Source organism: Ptychodera flava, chromosome 4 (assembly GCF_041260155.1).
Source record: "Ptychodera flava strain L36383 chromosome 4, AS_Pfla_20210202, whole genome shotgun sequence".
NCBI lineage: Eukaryota > Metazoa > Hemichordata > Enteropneusta > Ptychoderidae > Ptychodera > Ptychodera flava.
In genome coordinates, this window is record NC_091931.1 from 21549477 (window position 1) to 21567618 (window position 18142).

Consider the following 18142-nt stretch of genomic DNA (forward strand, 5'->3'; position numbering starts at 1 on the left):
GGGAAAAAATTACAGCACTCAAAGGGTTAATGTTCTTCCAAATTGAAATATGAATTTTCCTCTGCATAAAATAATGTGTTACCAGTGGTTTAGGCAAATCTGTTGGTCCACAGTCCCTCTACCTACAGGGACGGAGGGATTGTGGCTAGTATTAGCTATGGGACTGCAAAATCTTTGTGTTTTTGACTTGAGAATATCATATGGGTACCTGTATGGGTGGAGGGATTGCGGTTGGTCTTTAATACATATGACTGCAAAATCTTTTTGTTTTGATTTGAGAATTTTCCGGATCTCTCTTATTTCTATGGTTGGATTGACCAGTACAGAATGGAATTTTAATCATCAAGTAAATTGAAGCTGACAGACCACTATATTTTTATGTGGTTCATGTACCAGGGACCTCGGTATTCAAAATTGATTTCCCCGAAGAAATTGAACAGAATGCCATCTCAGAAGTTCAGAAATGCCAGATTGAGAATCAGAAATTAAAAAAACACATTATCTACTTCGAGTTCAGTCATATTCACTGTTGATTTGTAAATTTAGTGATTACCAAATTACATAATTTTTGATAAAAATCAAGCAGTATATATCACATTGCTCAGCTTAATGCCAGACACCCTTTGAGCTACTTGTAAATTTATTCTCATCATTTATGACCTCACGTTGCAATAGTAACCTTGGATACATCATCATTCTGGTGAGGATGAAGCCAACACATGTGTAACGTAAACACACAGCAAAAAATCTTCCTCATGGTATGCAGAACACTGTCTATGTAATAATAATTATGCAAAGCCTCCTGGTAAACACCAGTTTGCCAATTTGCTGTCAACTATCATGATGTGGTTTTAATTTGTCATACTATCGATGACAAAGGAATAATTATATGTGGTGTCAAAGATTTTCAATAGAGCTAATGGGAATCTTCTGTGAGCTGCTGGAAATTGTCAAAATTTTTTATGTCTGAATTGATATCTTTAAAGGTTTATATCAAACACATTCATAGATTTCACATCTACCGAATTTTCAATTAAGAGAACAAAAGCATTTATGGAACAGAAATGAGTATTTTACATGTAGATGTCGAATCATCATTTTATGTGGAACTGATTGCTACATACCGTATAATTATCTTTTTGATTACTTGTGGCTATCGTATCATTTTACCAGCAACCTGTATCCATGCAAAAATGGAGGTTTTCCTTCTTTCGTCATTTGTAAAATATTTACTGATGTGAAAACTTAAAAACGAGAGTTGAGAAGTTCCAAAATGAACACGTGAATATCATACCCTTACATCATCTCTCATGTAGTTTAATTCATGTCAGCCTGGCAGCACAGTGACCATAAATAATAAAAAGCTCTTTGAAACTAAAATGTTGTAGAAACCTATCCCACAAAATTATTAATTTTCTCTTTATAAGCTAATCAAACAGAGTAAAACAAATAGATACAAGACGAAAAGGTACACCATTCTCAATATCTATTTGGATCATCCTAAATGGCTAAAGATGGTAGTAAACTCCATTCAGCTATACACTATAGTTTCATTTCATTACATATGAATAACTTGTAGTCCCATTAGACAACCATTTCCACAAATTAGTAGTCCTAAGGCAAGATTTGGTTGTCCTAGGATCAGCATGCTACTTGTGTGGAGCCCTGCAATGGGATGGAATGAATAATGCTGTAAGTTGGCTGTCAGATCGCTATAGAAGCATCTCGGTATAGTTGTTGAAACCATTCCAGTTCCTGCAGCCTTTGACCTTGTACAACAAAAACTTCAAAACCACAAAAAATTAAATGCATTCAGCTTGTCCTGCAAATCACTTTCTTAATGATAACCTTTGACCTTGACAACACAAAACACAAAGCATGCAAAGGGTCGTTAGCTGGTGGGCAAAGTGATCCCTAAAGTATAATCCCCATACATCCTAATTAACTCTGATGTCGAATCAATAATTTGTTTTCTCTCAACATTCCGCAATAGCCACAAAGAAGTGAATTATTCCTGACCAAAATAAAGGAAAAAAATCAATGCATCGCGGATGTGAGTGAATAATCATCCAGACTGAATCCTGATTTAGCACAATAGCCACACTGGATACTGATCACTTCAGGCAATCTTCCCTGCCCTAAGGCTTACAGCTTTATTAGCTTTTAAGTCAGCTAATGATGGCAAGTGACGGCTTCATTAAGGACCGGTTGAGTCTCTTTTCATTGTAGAGAGCAAAACTCCTTTGAGGACATGGCACTTCCTTTAGCCAAAGTGCCATTGTTGTAATCTTTAAACATGCTAATGACTAATTATCTCTCCTTTTCTGATCCTCTCCTCAATAGACACTGGTAGAGCCCACTTGACGGTGTACATGTGTACAAGGCATCGATTGCCCATCCCGTACTCTCTCCTTTGAAGACTCACCTCGAAGGCTTCCTATCCGGACATCAAAATTTCAGAATCTCCAAGTTCAAGTTCCATGATCTTTTTCTTGGTATCCCAAATGAAGGTGACATCAAAACAGGTGAGTGTGTCGATCAAATGGTCAATTTGTAGATAAAATGGTAGCCATAGCAACTTCCTGAATTTGCATCTTCCTCCCCAGCAAATTTATAAAAAAAATTGAGACTCTGTATTGTCATGAAAGGAAAATTATACCTGTCACCTACTGATTTTTTACCCACGTGCTTTTAACTGATAATTTCAGTGCTTATCAAGGATTCAAGATGTCCTGTTCCCTGAAGCAATTCAACTTTCCTCGCACAGGAGATGTCTGAATTGTCATGGTGTTATTTCTGTACTTTGCCCTCCGACAATGTAAACGCCTCACCACAATGTCATTTGAATTTCATGTACAACTGAATGGCTAGACTCTAAGGCTGCCTATTGGTCCATTTTGTCTTTACTGTGTTAGCGATTTTCCTCTTTAAGAGAGATTCCTCGTCTTTTATGAAACAAGTATAGAGTAGTCAATGTAATTCCATTTTAGATTTTTAACTGTAATTCCCAACACTGTTATATTATCAGGCAGTTCAGAAAAGAGCGTTCGTGTTCAAACAAACCTGGGTCTGCCTTCGAGCAAAATTGTTAACACCTAATGAAGTTTCTATGAAGCAAATGAGAGTAATTGCCCAACAGTACAGAAGTTTAAATGTTTGAAAAAGCATTTGATGATGAGAAATTGCTTAATCCTGTTGTTTGAGTTAGGAATGGGTATTGTGAATTTTTTCAACATGATGAAACTAAACTTTGTTGCTGTAGATAATCCCTCCATCTTTTGAACATGCAAGTGTATTCAGTGGGCAATTCTTTCCGGCTGTTTTTGCCCATCTGTAAACATGTTTGTATACTATCTGTGAATCTTGGTCAAGGCCGGTTGATTCACAGTCTTATTTCTAAGCAGTTAACCACAAGTCTGTATATGGCTGCGGTTTTTGCTGTTTTTTGTTGTTGCTCTTCGGAAGATTAAAAGGATCTGAAGTGATCATTGAACAGGTGATTTCTGTGTCAAGGTTTAATGGAGGTTGATCATCAGTGTTGGTGAAAGTATCATCGATGTAAAGCTGCAGTTTCCAGGGAAAACCGGTAAAGTCCATGGAACAGACAGTTGTTGTGTTTTAGTGCACTTTTGATCAGAGCAAAAGACACACAACCCACACAGCGTAGCCATAAACTAGAATCCGTCTTATTAACATAATGCTACCACAGTTTCTATGAACAGGAAATTAATACAGAAAAGGTGTCCATGTTGTCTATTTCTGACTGATTATGAAAGACGAACAAACAGGACACTACAAACACTTCAAAATATTATCAAACTTCCTTAAATTTGGTTTTCCCTCCTAAGCTTTCAAAGACAATTTTTTTTATGTTACAATAAAATTAATCACTTGATGAGAGCATGTTGCACAGGTTCATGAAAAATCTTCCATAAAAAAGTTTCAAAAGAAAACATAGCTGCTTTCTAAATGCTGTAACTGTACAGAAATTTTAGTCAAACCTTTTTAAATATAATTATATGTCTGTCAATATATATATATATATATATATATATATATATATATATATATATATATATATATATATATTTATAAAACACCATTTTAACTAATTTGGGATAATTGGATGGTGAAGTAAGGTCATTTTAATCTGCAAATGTAAGCTCATCTGCTTTTCTTTTTAAGTTCAACACTTGTCTTTATGAGAAATTTGTAATATTGCAGCATTCAGCTATATGGCACCTAACACTTTTAAAAAATTTGAAAAATATGAAGATCCAATTATTCCAATTAGTGTGTTTTATATATATATATATATATATATATATATATATATATATATATATATATATATATATATATATATATATATATATATATATATATATATATATATATATATATATATATATATATATATATATAAATGTATATATCAGTTATCTAGGTCTTAATGTTGGTCAGTTTTTGTCCATATCTGATGATTGGTCAATGCGCCTTCATTGAAGTGTATTGTTATACGGGTACTATAACTCAACAGATTTCAATTTATTGACAAACAAAAGGTCATGTTGGCTGACTTCAGTGCACTTTGTGGATGTCAATCAATCATCAGAATGGGCTGTCAATCAAATCACAACCGTGAAGTAACCACTTGAGGGAAGTTTGTTTTTTGTGGAGTGCCCGCATCAAGTATGGCAAAATGTCAACATTGTCATGAGGATTGGTTTATAGCCAGACTTCAGACAGTTCATAATATCTTTATGATCTTTTCTAAATGTCAGACAGATCTCATCTGAAGAGGCTGTCAGCTGGATGCCAGCAACTCAAAATGCATCAATTTTCATACTGCCGAGACTTTGAAATCACAGGTACTTTATAAACTAATCCATGTATGAATTTGTCAACATTTACTCATAATTTTATTCATAATCCTACAAAAAAATGTATACTTTCATGCCACCAGGATCTCATGATAATTGTAATATTGGTCTCCGTAACAGCCCTCCTCTCACCCTCTCACCCTCTCACCTTTCTTCTTTTCGTTGAACTGCAGTACTATAGTATAAGGGCTTCCTTTTCCGCAGATGTTTCGCCAAGCTGAAAAATTGTCAGAGTAAAATATCCTAAAGAAGTTTGCACCTGAAAAACTTAAAAATTTTCATCAAACTTTCCTCAAGGATCCAAGCTTTAAACCATCCTCTTTTGAAATAAAGAATAAAAATCAGGGGCCACTTTACAAATTTGGTACTAGAGAAACATTGCCCAATATTTACTGACTTTTGAAATTCGAAATGGCCACTGCATCTGTGTGAACATCCATGAGCAAAAATTATATTTTCGATTTTTCACAAAAATAAGCTGGTTAAAAACTTGATTCACTCCATGAGCTTCAAAATGAACTCCTGACAAATGGTAGAATGACAAAGTATTTTATAAATGTTTGAGAGTCCCAGTACCTGTCCCTGAGGCGCATTGGTTATAGCTCTTCCTCTGGAGGCTGACATATACTGCTTTTGATGTCACTTGTGCCAGCCATTCTGTAACAGTTTCTGATATCATATTTAAAACACAGAGACTTATATACAAAGAGTTACAAATATCAGCAGACACCATAACTGGTGAATCTGTACCGTGAATTTGACATCAAGAGCAACGTGGCAATTAATTCCTGAAAGAATTTTCCATGATGACGACAGTATCCCAAAGGATCTCCTTTCCAGATACGGGAATCATCTTAAAGAGAATCACTTTTGTGAGTTTCATAAGATCAGCTCAGGAAATGACATCCTCTGCCTTACAACTTTTGACGCATTAATATTGTGCTTACAGTGAATGTAATTTACTTTTACTTTGGCTCATTCAAGAAGAGAACATAGCCTAAGCACTGAGACAATTTAATTGCCAGTCTCAGTACCCAACAAAGGTGTGGTGTGTTTAATATTGTTGTCTGTACAAATGTAGTTTATGAAGTTTACCAGGGTCTACCTATTAGCCTAATTTTCCTCTGTATTATTTTATCATCACATAACAAAAGCAAGTTACCAGCTACTGGTGTGTTTTCTATTCTCATTTTTTTCGCAAGCATCATCTTGAAGAGCATTTCTAAGGAAATGCTCATTACAGTTTTATGTAAAGTAGAACTTCAAAAACTTGAATATAATGAGTTGCATCCGGTTTTATTACACGTATACTTTTCATAAATTTGTTCTGAATATGGACAGTATACATGAATTTGTCATGCACAATACAAGCAATATATACAAATGTCAGTGATGTAAGAGTTCTGGATGAGAAAATTTGGTTTGACAAGTTTTTACTGGTAAGATGTTCAGTAAAATTTGACAGTATGTGAATAAAATTGTGTTCAACACTTAAGATAATGACAATTATGTGAAGATTTAAAAAGTTATGAATTGAAATACATGGTATTTTGTAGTGATCAACAATTACAAATTATGTGACTTGTATTCAACCAACCATAACAAGGCAGACAATGAAAGTTTGTTTTATATCAGTTTGCAGATTGACCATTAATGTTTCACTCTTCGATACTGCAAAATAAACCAGATCATAGTCTTGATGTCAGCAAACTTTAAAAGTTGGCAATTTAATTCACAGTGTGGTATGTGATTTTGTTTTTTGGAGTCCCAGGGTGAAAAAAACAGAAGGAAAAGTCACTGTGAACCAATTCAAATATAAGCCTTGAATGAAGATAAACTTCCAAACTAAAGAGCAATGGGCTAAATCAAATTTTTTGTATTTGCAATATCTCAACACATCCACTTTAGAATGACTACATTTGGAATGCCTGTAACCCTTTCACAACAATGGTTTGGCCCACAGTAAGTGAGGCTACCCACAATTCCCCTTGATTTGTTCACTCTGGCATTTTTCGCTAAAGGCTTTTTCAATTTTATAAGTTTCCTAACAATCTTTAACTTATAATTTAAGTTCAGGATTATTTGTCAAAACTATGTTCCAAAATTATTGATTATGTTTAAAATTCAATAGTAAATTGAATGAGAAGTCGATGTTTGGATATGCTAAAAATTGCACACTTGTCAAGATAAAGTTATCAGCAACTAAGATGGTCTCATCGTACCACCTGTCAGACATGCAAATATCCTTTGTTACAAACATTAAAAAAAATCAATACCCTTTTTTTTGCCAACACAGATGCAACTTATTCCCTTAGTTTCCTTGAAAATATTGTGTATGGCTGTCAAAAATCTATGTCGACAAAATTACAAAATTGCTATCTCCTCGCGGGAAAAGGGACTGATCTTCTCATTATTCACAGTGTGAAATCAGAAAATTATGATTATCAGAACTATGTTGCCAGAATTTGAAAAATGGACCGAGTTGTTCGGTGTACAGAAGAAATTTGCTTCATCTCAGTGAGTGGATCTCCGTGTGTACAGATCATGGAGAATTGTGGGTAGCCTCACTTAATGTTTGGCCTAAACCTATCATGTTCAATGGTGACTCAAGGGACCTGTTCACCGGAAATTTGGGGTGAACAACTTAAAGGCCCATCTTTTCCACACAGCAAAAAAAAAGGTCGCATCAAAACTAACAGGTGATATTCAAATGAACTGCAACTGTACAGATTGAAGTTTCAAAGAAAGACACTGCAAGCCGATGGAATGACCAGCTGTGATGGATTCACTTGATGTTAGATTTGTAATATGGATAATACCAGATATTTATCCAGGTAATCCTCTTGATGGTTGAGAATGGATGTCTCCATGTAACAGCTTCCAGGCATATGTATCCCAGATTACTTTCTATGCATCAGTACTGTACCATTCATTAATGTTATTCAAAGGGAAAAATATCTAATCCTAAGATTTCAATAAACTATTTGTACCAAGTATGTAAGCTGAGAAAAGGAAAAGACAGTGTCCAGTTTGTGTTGATTTCATAAGCCCCAAGTGGTCCCTTTTCAAGTCCAGTAAATGAAAAACTTCCGGATGGAAGTCCCTCCATGAAGCCCTTGTGAAATTCCATCTTCCCTTGAACACCTGTGGTAGAAAAAAAAATTAGAGCATCAGTCGCCAAATTTCTCATGTCTCTATGCTGTGGTAACACACTGAAAGATTAAAAAGCTCACATTGATAGTAGAGCTGTCATACAATGAAATTGGTTCATGTGAAATATGTTGACATTCTTAGAAAGAAAGTCGTACAGAAGCTCTGGTGATCTTTCTTATTGTTCAGGTCATATTTTTATGTAACCCATGCATGGAGAGGTTATTTCCAGAGTAACAAAAACATTAAAGGGAGGGGGTCTTCGGAACTGTGCACAAAGGTTGTATGGGACCCATATGACCAATGTAAACATTAAACCCAAGGTACGTGCGTATCAAAATGCATCTTGTGAAATTTAAATGCTCCAACTTATGTTGATGTGGTGTATCTAGATATTGTGCATGAAAGTACCTGCTTGTAAACAAGTAGATTGCACAGGCGTTTATATTCCTACAACCCCTCCCTATAAATAGTGCCATACATAAAATTTTGATGAAACTGTTATGAAGATAAGTAAATTAATGCATGAAAAATGAAAAATGAATAAACAAGTTAATAAATTCGATAAATATAAACAGCCTCTCATATATATATATATATATATATATATATATATATATATTATATATATATATATATATATATATATATATATATATATATATATATATATATATATATATATATATATATATATATATATATATATATATATATATATATATATAATAAATAAGTAGTCCAGAAAGGTAAAAATTTGCTGAACAGTATAGGACGGGTGGAAGTGTGGAAACGTTTGATTGCACTTTTTCCCTTAAGGAGAAACTTATAATTTCAAAAGTTGTGGGTTTTTTCTGAAAGAGACTACATTTATTCCAACAACTTGCTTTCTTTATCCATGATTTAATTTTGACAATGCACTTTTTTCACTTTCAAAAATTCCAAAGGGATTTTTTATGAAATGAGCAGAATTTATAACTTTCTCAACGCATGTACAAAAGTGATATGTTCACCTCGAACAGAAGACTGTGGAAATTTCCAATCAAATATGCAGGACAGGTAGACTCCAAGCCTGGTCTCAGCAACAAGTGGCAGGACAATACTGCCCTCTATGTACTGGCGGGAGTAAGGGAAATTCTCTGAGGCTTTCCATGTTGTGGACGGTTTCCAAGAAAGCTGCACAATATCATCGTGACTGTCGTACTCAGATACCTTGTAGGAGCCAGCATTTTCATCACTACAAAAGCATGTTTGTACATTTTAATGTTGTTAATAACCAAAGCAAAATTCCAACATATAGTTTTGGATTTTATTCCAGAGATATCAGAGTATTTTTCCTTCCCAATGAGAATTGCCATATACTCAAGATTTATATTAATTAATGAACTGCTCCAGAACTAGTGGGTATGACATGTTTAACAGAAATTCTTGACCAGAAAGGTTTATGGTTGATTTTTTCCCTTCTGATTTTTTCAGAAAGTCCTTTGAAAATTATGCTTTTTCATTTTTGTCATATTGGGCTCAATGTTGCTCATATTGTCACGTCTTGAAAATTGTTTGAACTAGAGAAACCCACATTGCATGCACTAACCATGGAGAAACATTTTTGTAAGTCTTCTCACAGAAAATTTCAATGGACATACCTGACCATGTGACCTTTGACCTTAGCCATGCCATACATTCTGCCTAGCCATATACCCCAGGTGTCATTGAGATAAAGTCTTGGTAAAAATGTGAATGATGCGTTGACTCCATACTTCTCTTCAAGTTCAGGTGTGAATTTGACATATGGTACTGAAATGATTGAGATCAGACAAAAGTCATTCAATGTCAACCATACAGAAAATTTTTAGTCCTTTAGACCATAGTTCAATGGACTATTGCCATGGCTTTCCATAAGCTGTATATGCCATTAGACAGAGATATCTCAAAACCATTCAGTTATTTTTTCTTAAATTAGTATGATGGTCCTTTGGGCCAATATCTCCAGATGGTGTTTTCATTTTTTTGGTTTAAAAATCACTTTTAAAGGATTTGGGTGAAAATTGATACCATCAACTTTTCCTCAAAACCACCGTTTTATCGCTTTGAGTTTGGCACGTGTGTTCCTTGACTTGAAGTTGAGGTTGAACTGTTCATTTTTTGGCAATGAATGTCCTGTGATATTTTTAAACGATTTTTTTATCCATAATTAGTGAATTTTTGGCAAAGTTAGGTAAAAAAAGTAATTGTTTTGCACATGCGTATGCTGGCTCAGTTAGGCAAAAAAATGTGTGTTCCAGAATCTAAATGGATGCCAGCTTCTTTTCCGTGTTGTCCGTGTTGTTACCTATTACACTTTTCCTCCCATTGTTCAGTTAAATTTTGTATCGGTTATATTTGGATGATGATGATTACACATGTATGTACATGTATTTTTATTGACTTTTGCTCATGTCTTTGCTATGAACAGCTACCAATATCTTCATCTACAACATCTAGATGTACATTGCCACAGTTGACTGCAAATGACGACAATATCAGGGAAAGTCCGTAAACTTAAATACAGCAAAAAGGTTGAACTTACCAGCGACAATAGACTCCAAATAATGCAGACTGATTCCTCCAAAGACGGGTTGAACTTTGTTTTGGTAACCAAAGGTGTACAGAACCATGTAGCTGCCATTCTGTATTCTGTCCTCAATCAATTCTAAGTCCTGAAATATTTTCAGGAGAATAAAACTATAAGTAATATATGTATAAGTATCATACAAGTGTGAAACTTAAGTTTGAAGTAAATTTTGCGTTGAGCATTTAACTTTCTTTCCATGGGTTGTCGTGATTTTGTTCACTTGTGTGAAAGTGATAGACTTCTATTACTCACAAGATATCAGGTATAGGGATGAACATACCGTATCTATCCAACACGTCTTATTATTTGGATTCAGAGGTGGCAAGTGTGCTATCAATACGAATTGGACAATTTTTCTGCTGAAGGTTTGAAGAAAATTTAACTCATGTATCTGATTATCAGTATGATAAAATATGGTAAATTAGTCCCTATTGTGCCAGGCCTTTCACTTCGCCATCTGCTGAGTCAATCAAACACAGTACTGCGCCACAATTAAACCCATAGTATTTTTGACCCACTTGGCATGGTGTATTATTGTAGGTTTAGTCAGTCAAATTCATGTTAACAGCATCTATGTTTTCAGGGGGCCTTCACATGTTCAAGTCTTTGTTAAAATGCAACATGTGAGACAATTAATATTTTACGCCTCACTTTTTAGCTCCGCTGTCAGCGACGCGGAGCTTATCAAATAGGTTGATTTTCCGTCGTCGTCCGTCGTCGTCCGTCGTCGTCGTCGTCCGTCGTCCGTCGTCCGTCGTCGTCCGTCAACAATTGCCTTCTCCTCTGAAACCGCAAGTCCAATTGCTTTGAAATTTTATATGCAGTTGACTTAAGGTGACCTCACTTCAGTTTGTTCAAATCATGGTGAAATTTGCATATTTGTATTTTTGGGGCATTTTTTGGTGTTTTTGGTAAAAAAATCTTCTTCTCTAAAACCGCTTGTCCGATTGCTTTGAAATTTGATATGCAGTTTGCTTAGGGTGACTTCAGTCAGATTTGTTCAAATTGTGGCGAAATTTGCATATTTGTATTTTTAAGGCAATTTTTTCATTTTTGGTAAAAAAATCTTTAAAAATCTTCTTCTTCAAAACTGTCAGTCAGATAGCTTTGATATTTGGTACATAGGTCTCTAGGGATGATCTATTTCAGATTTGTTCAAATTGTGCAAAATTATGCAAATTTGCATTTTTAAGGTAATTTTTGCCATTTTTGGTCAAAAAATTTATTTCTCAAAAAGTACTAGTCTGATAGTTTTGAAATTTGGTATACAGCTTTCTATTGATGAACTAAGTAATATGTATTGAATTTCTGATGAAATCTGTAATTTTGTATTTTTGGGGCAATTTTTGCCATTTTTGGTCAAAAAATGTGTATTTCCAAAACTACTCATCCGATAGCTTTGAAATTTGGTATACAGGTTCCTACAGATTAACTAAATGATAGTTATTGAAATTATGATGAAACCTACAATTTTGTAATTTTAGGGCAATTTTTACCAGTTTTGGTCAAAAAATGTGTATTTCCAAAACTACTCATTCGATAGCTTTGAAATTGGTGTACAGGTTCCTACAGATGAACTAAATGATAATTATTGAAATTATGATGAAATCTGCAATTTTGTAATTTTGGGGCAATTTTTGCCATTTTTGGTCAAAGCATGTGTTTCTCAAAAAGTACTGGTCTGATAGCTTTGAAATTTGGTATGCAGGTTTCTACAGATGAGCTAAGTAATATATATTGAATATCTGATGAAATCTGTAATTTTGTATTTTTGGGGCAATTTTTGCCATTTTTGGTCAAAAAATGTGTATATTCAAAACTACTCATCTGATAGCTTTGAAATTTGGTATACAGGTTTCCATAGATGAACTAAATGATATTTATTGAAATTATGATGAAATCTGCAATTTTGAATTTTTGGGGCAATTTTTCCTATTTTTGGTCAAAAAATGCGTTTCTCAAAAAGTACTTGTCTAACAGCTTTGAAATTTGGTATACAGGTTTCTATAGATGAACTAATTTTGATCTTTTGAAATTATGATGAAATCTGCAATTTTTACTTTTGGGGGCAATTGTTGCCATTTTGGTCAAAAATTTATTCTCAAAAACTCTTCATCAGATAGCTTTGGTTGACATTTCTTAGGGATGATCCTATGTGATACATTCAAAGTATGATGAAATCTTCAATTGCGTATTTTTGCAGCTTATTTTAGCCACTTTTTTTCTGGCCACTGCATTGAGCTATCAAAGATTTCCACCCTTCTTCATTAACATGTGTCAAAAATAGTTATTCTCTACATAAACACAGCGGAGCTATATCGGCCGCTAGGTTGCTTGTTTTGACCAACTTGACCTTACATGGTGACGTATGATCTTGACAGGATACTATAAATAGTTTGAATATTGTCTCTGTCATCTTTTGAGCCACATGGCTATTCAGGGCTGTGTGTAGATCATTATGCATAGCAAATAAGTCATTTGTAAATCCTGACCATGGACAGCCCAGTGATGCTCTCAAGTTTCCAGCCGTAACCCATGAATTATATAAATGGCATTCATCAGCTATATTTTGTTTTGAAATTAAACCTTGGTGTTCTCATTACTTATGAACAAGTACACACTTTCCATGTGGATAGTATATATAGATGTCAAAAATTTATAGTTACACATACATGTATAAATGAAAAACAGCCCACAACCAACATACGTTCCAGTAAACATTGGGACAAATAAGCTCCCAAGAACCACAAAATGATTTAGTTTGTTTTAATTTAGCGGCCAGATCACATCTCTGCACTGTTATACAGTACAGGTCTAAATATTACACTAATAATCCTGAAACAATAAAAGTGTAGTTTTTGGTACAAAAATGACAGAGACATCCAAGATTAAGCTACCTCAGTACCTTGAAGAGGGAAATGAACAGTTTTTAGAAATGCTGGACACTTGTAATGAACACTGGCTTTTACCAATGTTCTTGGTTACATATACCGGTACTGTTTGCAAACTTATGGCAGTTGGCGCCTTGAAAATGAAAGACTTTAACTTTTGCTCCGACTTTCTTCAAGCAAACTTTTAACCACTATCTTTAAAGTCAAGAATAAAAGTCATAAGTGTCACCATGCAAACTTTGGTACGAGAGAAGCAGATAACCTAATATTTACCGATATTTGAAATTCAAAATGGCCGCCATCCCTGTGTTATCTCTATGGGGAAATATACCAGTAATTACAGATTTTGACAAAACAAAGATGGTAATAACTTTATTTAAGCCATAAATGAGCCCCCACAACTGGAAGACTAAAAGTTGCCAAAAGGGAGAGGCGAAAAGAATGTTATAAAAATTTGAGAGTTCGAAAATGCGTCTCCAAGGCTTATTGTACCTTTATATTAAAGATCACAGGGTGGAGGGACCATGTAAAGATCAACAAGTTGGGGTTTTTCTGTTCAGTGATTAGGAATGTAAGAATCTTCATCATGGTCAGAGATTTTAATTGCTGACTAATAAAGAAATAGATTGTGAAAAATGAAACACTTTGGACAAGATCTTTGATTATGAGATGCAGCATCACTCTAAGTGTTCCGTGATTGTGCATGCACCCATTGGCTTAATTATTCTTGTTCAGGCTCCATGGAACAGCTAGTGCTCGGGGGAAAAACCCACCTGTGGTAGAACAGATTTCACCTCCTGCACAGAAACCAACTGTGGGACTACCACCGCCCGGTAGTTGCCGATTACAATCTCATAGTGGTCTTCATTATACGGTAGTGTGTCCAGGAATATTTTGAGAGCAAATAGACTGACCAGAGAAAAGAAAAAAATCGCCAGAAATGATGTGCCATGCATCATGTTATCCAACTCAGTTTGGTCTAAACAGCGACTCTCACAGTCACTGGGATCAAACAGCCCAACGTTGGTGCAAGGAAAACATACTCTGAATGCTGCGATGCCAATGGAAAAATCAACCCCGGTTTGTCGACAGTGAGGTGTTATTTTTTCTGAGAATACATTGTGCACGACTCATTCATTATTGTTGCTTCCAATGTGTACATTGCTTTAGTCAAACTTCATCCCAATGGACAGTGTAGACTCTGTGGAGACTTGCTCGCTGCCGTAACAGTGGACAGAAACAGTGGAAAAACAAATAGAAAACAGAGGGACAAAAAAGAGGCTAAAAGACCAATTGTAACATAACCGGCTTCCTCTGTCACATGAGTTGTACGGTGCAGGTAACAAATAAATAGTAGCTGAAAACATCAAAAACAGGACATATAATTGCCAATGAATAGTGGTTTTTATAACCACAGAAAAGACAGAGTGTATCATAATTAATTGGATCAAAAACAGACTGTATTGTCAATTTTTTATCCAAGATTCATGACGCCACTGTGTCTACTCCAACTCTGCGCTACACCAGTTCTTTGGGTGTTTTGAAAATTTGGAGTGCATGCCAGGGTCAGCTAATCAGCAGCAAAAACATTCAATTAAAAGTTAGAGTTCTAATAGATGCAGTTTGGAAACTTCTATCAGTGTATACTTTTGAAAGTTGATAGTTCTTGCTTCTTATAGCCAATAGTATCCAAATTTGTTTCATAGAATGAACTACGGTTTAATTGTTATATAAATACTTTGAAAGAGTCAAGTAATTCTGGCCAACACATGTAAAGTTATTCTTTTATTGTGTGTGAAATGTACGACTAAATTTTTTCTGAAATTGAGTTCACTTCAAGAATTACCAAAATGTAATAATTGGTCCTGCTTGTAAGTTGTAACCACCCAAGTTGCTGAAAAAAAACGACTCGTATTTGAGATAATTGGTGAAATCATTCAGAAGCAAATGAGCCAGCAGGGGCTAGTGTAATCACCCAAGGCAACATCATCTAATGGTTCATCTGCAAACGTGAACTGAATCGCTATCAAATGCAATGCACAGTGTCTTCGCCGCTTGGATCAGCCAGGTTCTGGCAATTATGTCAATGATGTAGAACTGGTATGTACAGCCTCAAAAAATAACAGTGGGCTGTCAATGTGTTGTATGTGCGTTCAGTCTCAGATTTTGTGTCCAAATAACCTTGCTCTTTCAAAAGTGCTGATTTCAAAACAGTCAGTGGACCTTTCACAACAATTTTGTTACAACTCTTTCAGTGTATCCAGTGGTATCAGAGTTGTCAATGGTTAAGTCAATAAATGGCCTCATCTCAGATTGTCACATAAGTTCATGAAACGAAATTCTTTCGTTTACATCAAAACCCCTCCCCCTCCCCTAAATGAAAGTTCAAAAGTGCAAAAGAACTTGATGTCTGCCTGAGAGTACAAAGTAGCATTTTGCTATAGGTACTGAAGAATATGACATTATATCATTAAGTAATCGATCAAATGTGAGTACTGACTGCCATCAGTATGACACAAATGAGTTGGAAATAGTTACAGCAAAATAATTTGCTCGTACGAGTGTGCAGTTTTTGTTAATTTTTACACGCTGTAAAGAGAACTTGTAGTCAAAAAAAAAAAGTGCGAAAGTGAAGTTCACTAAAAGTGAATGGTAGTCAAACCCCCTCCCCTGTAAATGAATAAATTTTGCTTTTTGAACTTATGTTACAATCTTAGACGGTCCCTTACATGAAACAATTGAGAAGTAACAAGTGTAGATTGCAGAGCATGAGGTTTATTGCCAAAATACTGGAAACAATGCACAAGTGCATTCGTGCAGCATATCCCCAACGCAAAGCAGTGGGTGATGCGTGGAGATAATGTCTAAGTGCATCTGTTATGGTATTTTTGTATTGAACCTTACTATTTTTCATCTTACATTCACTAATGGGACGGCAAATTGGCCAGGTAGTGACCAGTTTTCATGAAATGGCCGCAGTTTTTTCTTCCGGGTTCACAGCGCAGGTATGTGGGACTGTCACTCAAAAGGGTCCTTTGAAACCATCCAAAAGTGAATGCGCAGAGGCACCCACAGAATGCGCTGCGTTTTGGCACGTGGAAACGGTCAACGTTATGAACGCCCGTGCCATACGACCATTTTAGCGCATGCAAAAAATCCATCATTCTCAATGGTAGTGGTATAATAATGTACTTTTATAGCGTCAGTCACTGACCATATTGCTTGTGGGTTGGTTATGTGTACCGACAACATTTGTACTCACTACATACCGTATAGCATAATGAAATACCTTGGCATGTTTTAGCATATCAACACAGATAGCATATTAACAGAGGAGCATGCATTAATTGTCACTTTTGACAAGTGAATTGGTCCTGTTTGGAGTAGACAGACAAACTGAAAATTAATATCCATAACAAAACACCAGTACCGAGAAAAGAGTGAAAGTTACAGTTGCTGACCTTTGAACCCATTCAGAATACTTAGTCCTCCAAAATAAGCGTAAAAATCTTTTTAGGGCAGAAGATTAATGTGCTATGCTTTCTAGGTCAAGTTGTGGAAAGTACATGTCTTGGGAGAACAAGCAAGTCAAAAAACGTGCATGTAAGTTTTTTTGGTATTGTCGAATATTAATAAAATCTTTTCACATATCTGATATATTTGATATGCCCTTCCAGTTTTTGTTACCAATTAACTCTACCGGATTGGAATGGCTTAGCCTGATTAGAAAAAGGGTCAGATAAGCTTTTATGGGCTCCACTGATTTTTAGACTAAGCTCTCTGGAGCAGTACTTGGGGGGAAAAGCTCACCTGTGGTAGAACAGTATTCACCTCCTGCACAGAAACCAACTGTGGAACTACCACTGCCCAGTAGTTGCCGATCACAATCTCATAGTGGTCTTCGTTATACGGTAGAGTGTTCAGGAACATTTTGAGAGCAAATAGACTGACCAGAGAGAAGAAAAAAATCACCAGAAACGATGTGGTAGGCATTATCCTGGAGGCTGGTTTGGTGTCGAATAAATTGTCCCCTCCGTTGTGGATGTGACAGCCTGAAGCAGCTATACCAGGTGCTAGCTGGGACAACACAGGTGTAATTTATGCAGTGGTCATATGCTAATGTGCAGCAGACCAAAAAGAAGGTTGAAATTCTGCCTGCTACTTTTTTCAGGGGAGTGTTTTTCCAGAAGTCACGCATCAGGGGATATTTATTACCTTTGCTTCTGCCAGCAATTGCCATTCAACACTCACAGGGATGTAGTTAAATACCGCAGCCATTGAATGATTTTGAATGGTATGAAAGTATGTGTAGAACTCAGGCTACGCGTGAAAATCTCTTAAATTACCACTATTTGTAGTTTTCGGGGACCAACAAATATCAGGGTTGCCACAGTGTGAATGGACGGAAGAGGTGTACCTTACTGTGACGTAAGCAAGTCATAAAGTCAGAGTTGCTGTTTGTTGAACATCAATGAGGCATATTAAATATGTATATGGCTCACAGTGTCCAAGAAAAGGTCTCAAACAAACCCACTTGTTATGCTTGTGTCTAATCCTAGACTATATATAGATGTCTGTTTCTGTCTAACTGTTCAAGCATTCTAAGA

At 35.5% G+C, this 18142-nt stretch overlaps 1 protein-coding gene across 2 annotated transcripts; it reads right to left on the reverse strand.

The window, feature by feature from the left end:
- Window positions 1–6163: 6163 nt before the first annotated feature.
- On the reverse strand, window positions 6164–17855 carry LOC139131183 (uncharacterized). Of its 2 annotated transcripts, XR_011552069.1 has the most exons (6): window positions 17346–17855; window positions 10600–10729; window positions 9677–9827; window positions 9047–9270; window positions 7464–8027; window positions 6164–6855 (listed from the first exon to the last, which is right to left on the reverse strand). XR_011552069.1 is itself a non-coding variant. In XM_070697157.1 (5 exons), exons 1-5 carry the CDS (start codon window positions 17526–17528, stop codon window positions 7864–7866), a joined length of 852 nt encoding a protein of 283 aa, XP_070553258.1. In that variant the 5' UTR covers window positions 17529–17855; the 3' UTR covers window positions 6164–7863. The 2 variants fall into 2 exon arrangements, 1 of the variants encoding a protein (XP_070553258.1); XM_070697157.1 differs by having other exon boundaries at window positions 6164–8027.
- Between the last annotated feature and the right edge of the window lie 287 nt (window positions 17856–18142).

Coding starts and splice junctions, on each gene's coding strand:
- LOC139131183 (XM_070697157.1), bottom strand. CDS start 17,528: ATGCCTACCACATCGTTTCTGGTGATTTTTTTCTTCTCTCTGGTCAGT. Junction 10,730..17,345: donor TGAATACTGTTCTACCACAG/GTGAGCTTTTCC, acceptor AAAATATTTCAG/GACTTAGAATTGATTGAGGA. Junction 9,828..10,599: donor TTTGGAGTCTATTGTCGCTG/GTAAGTTCAACC, acceptor CAATCATTTCAG/TACCATATGTCAAATTCACA.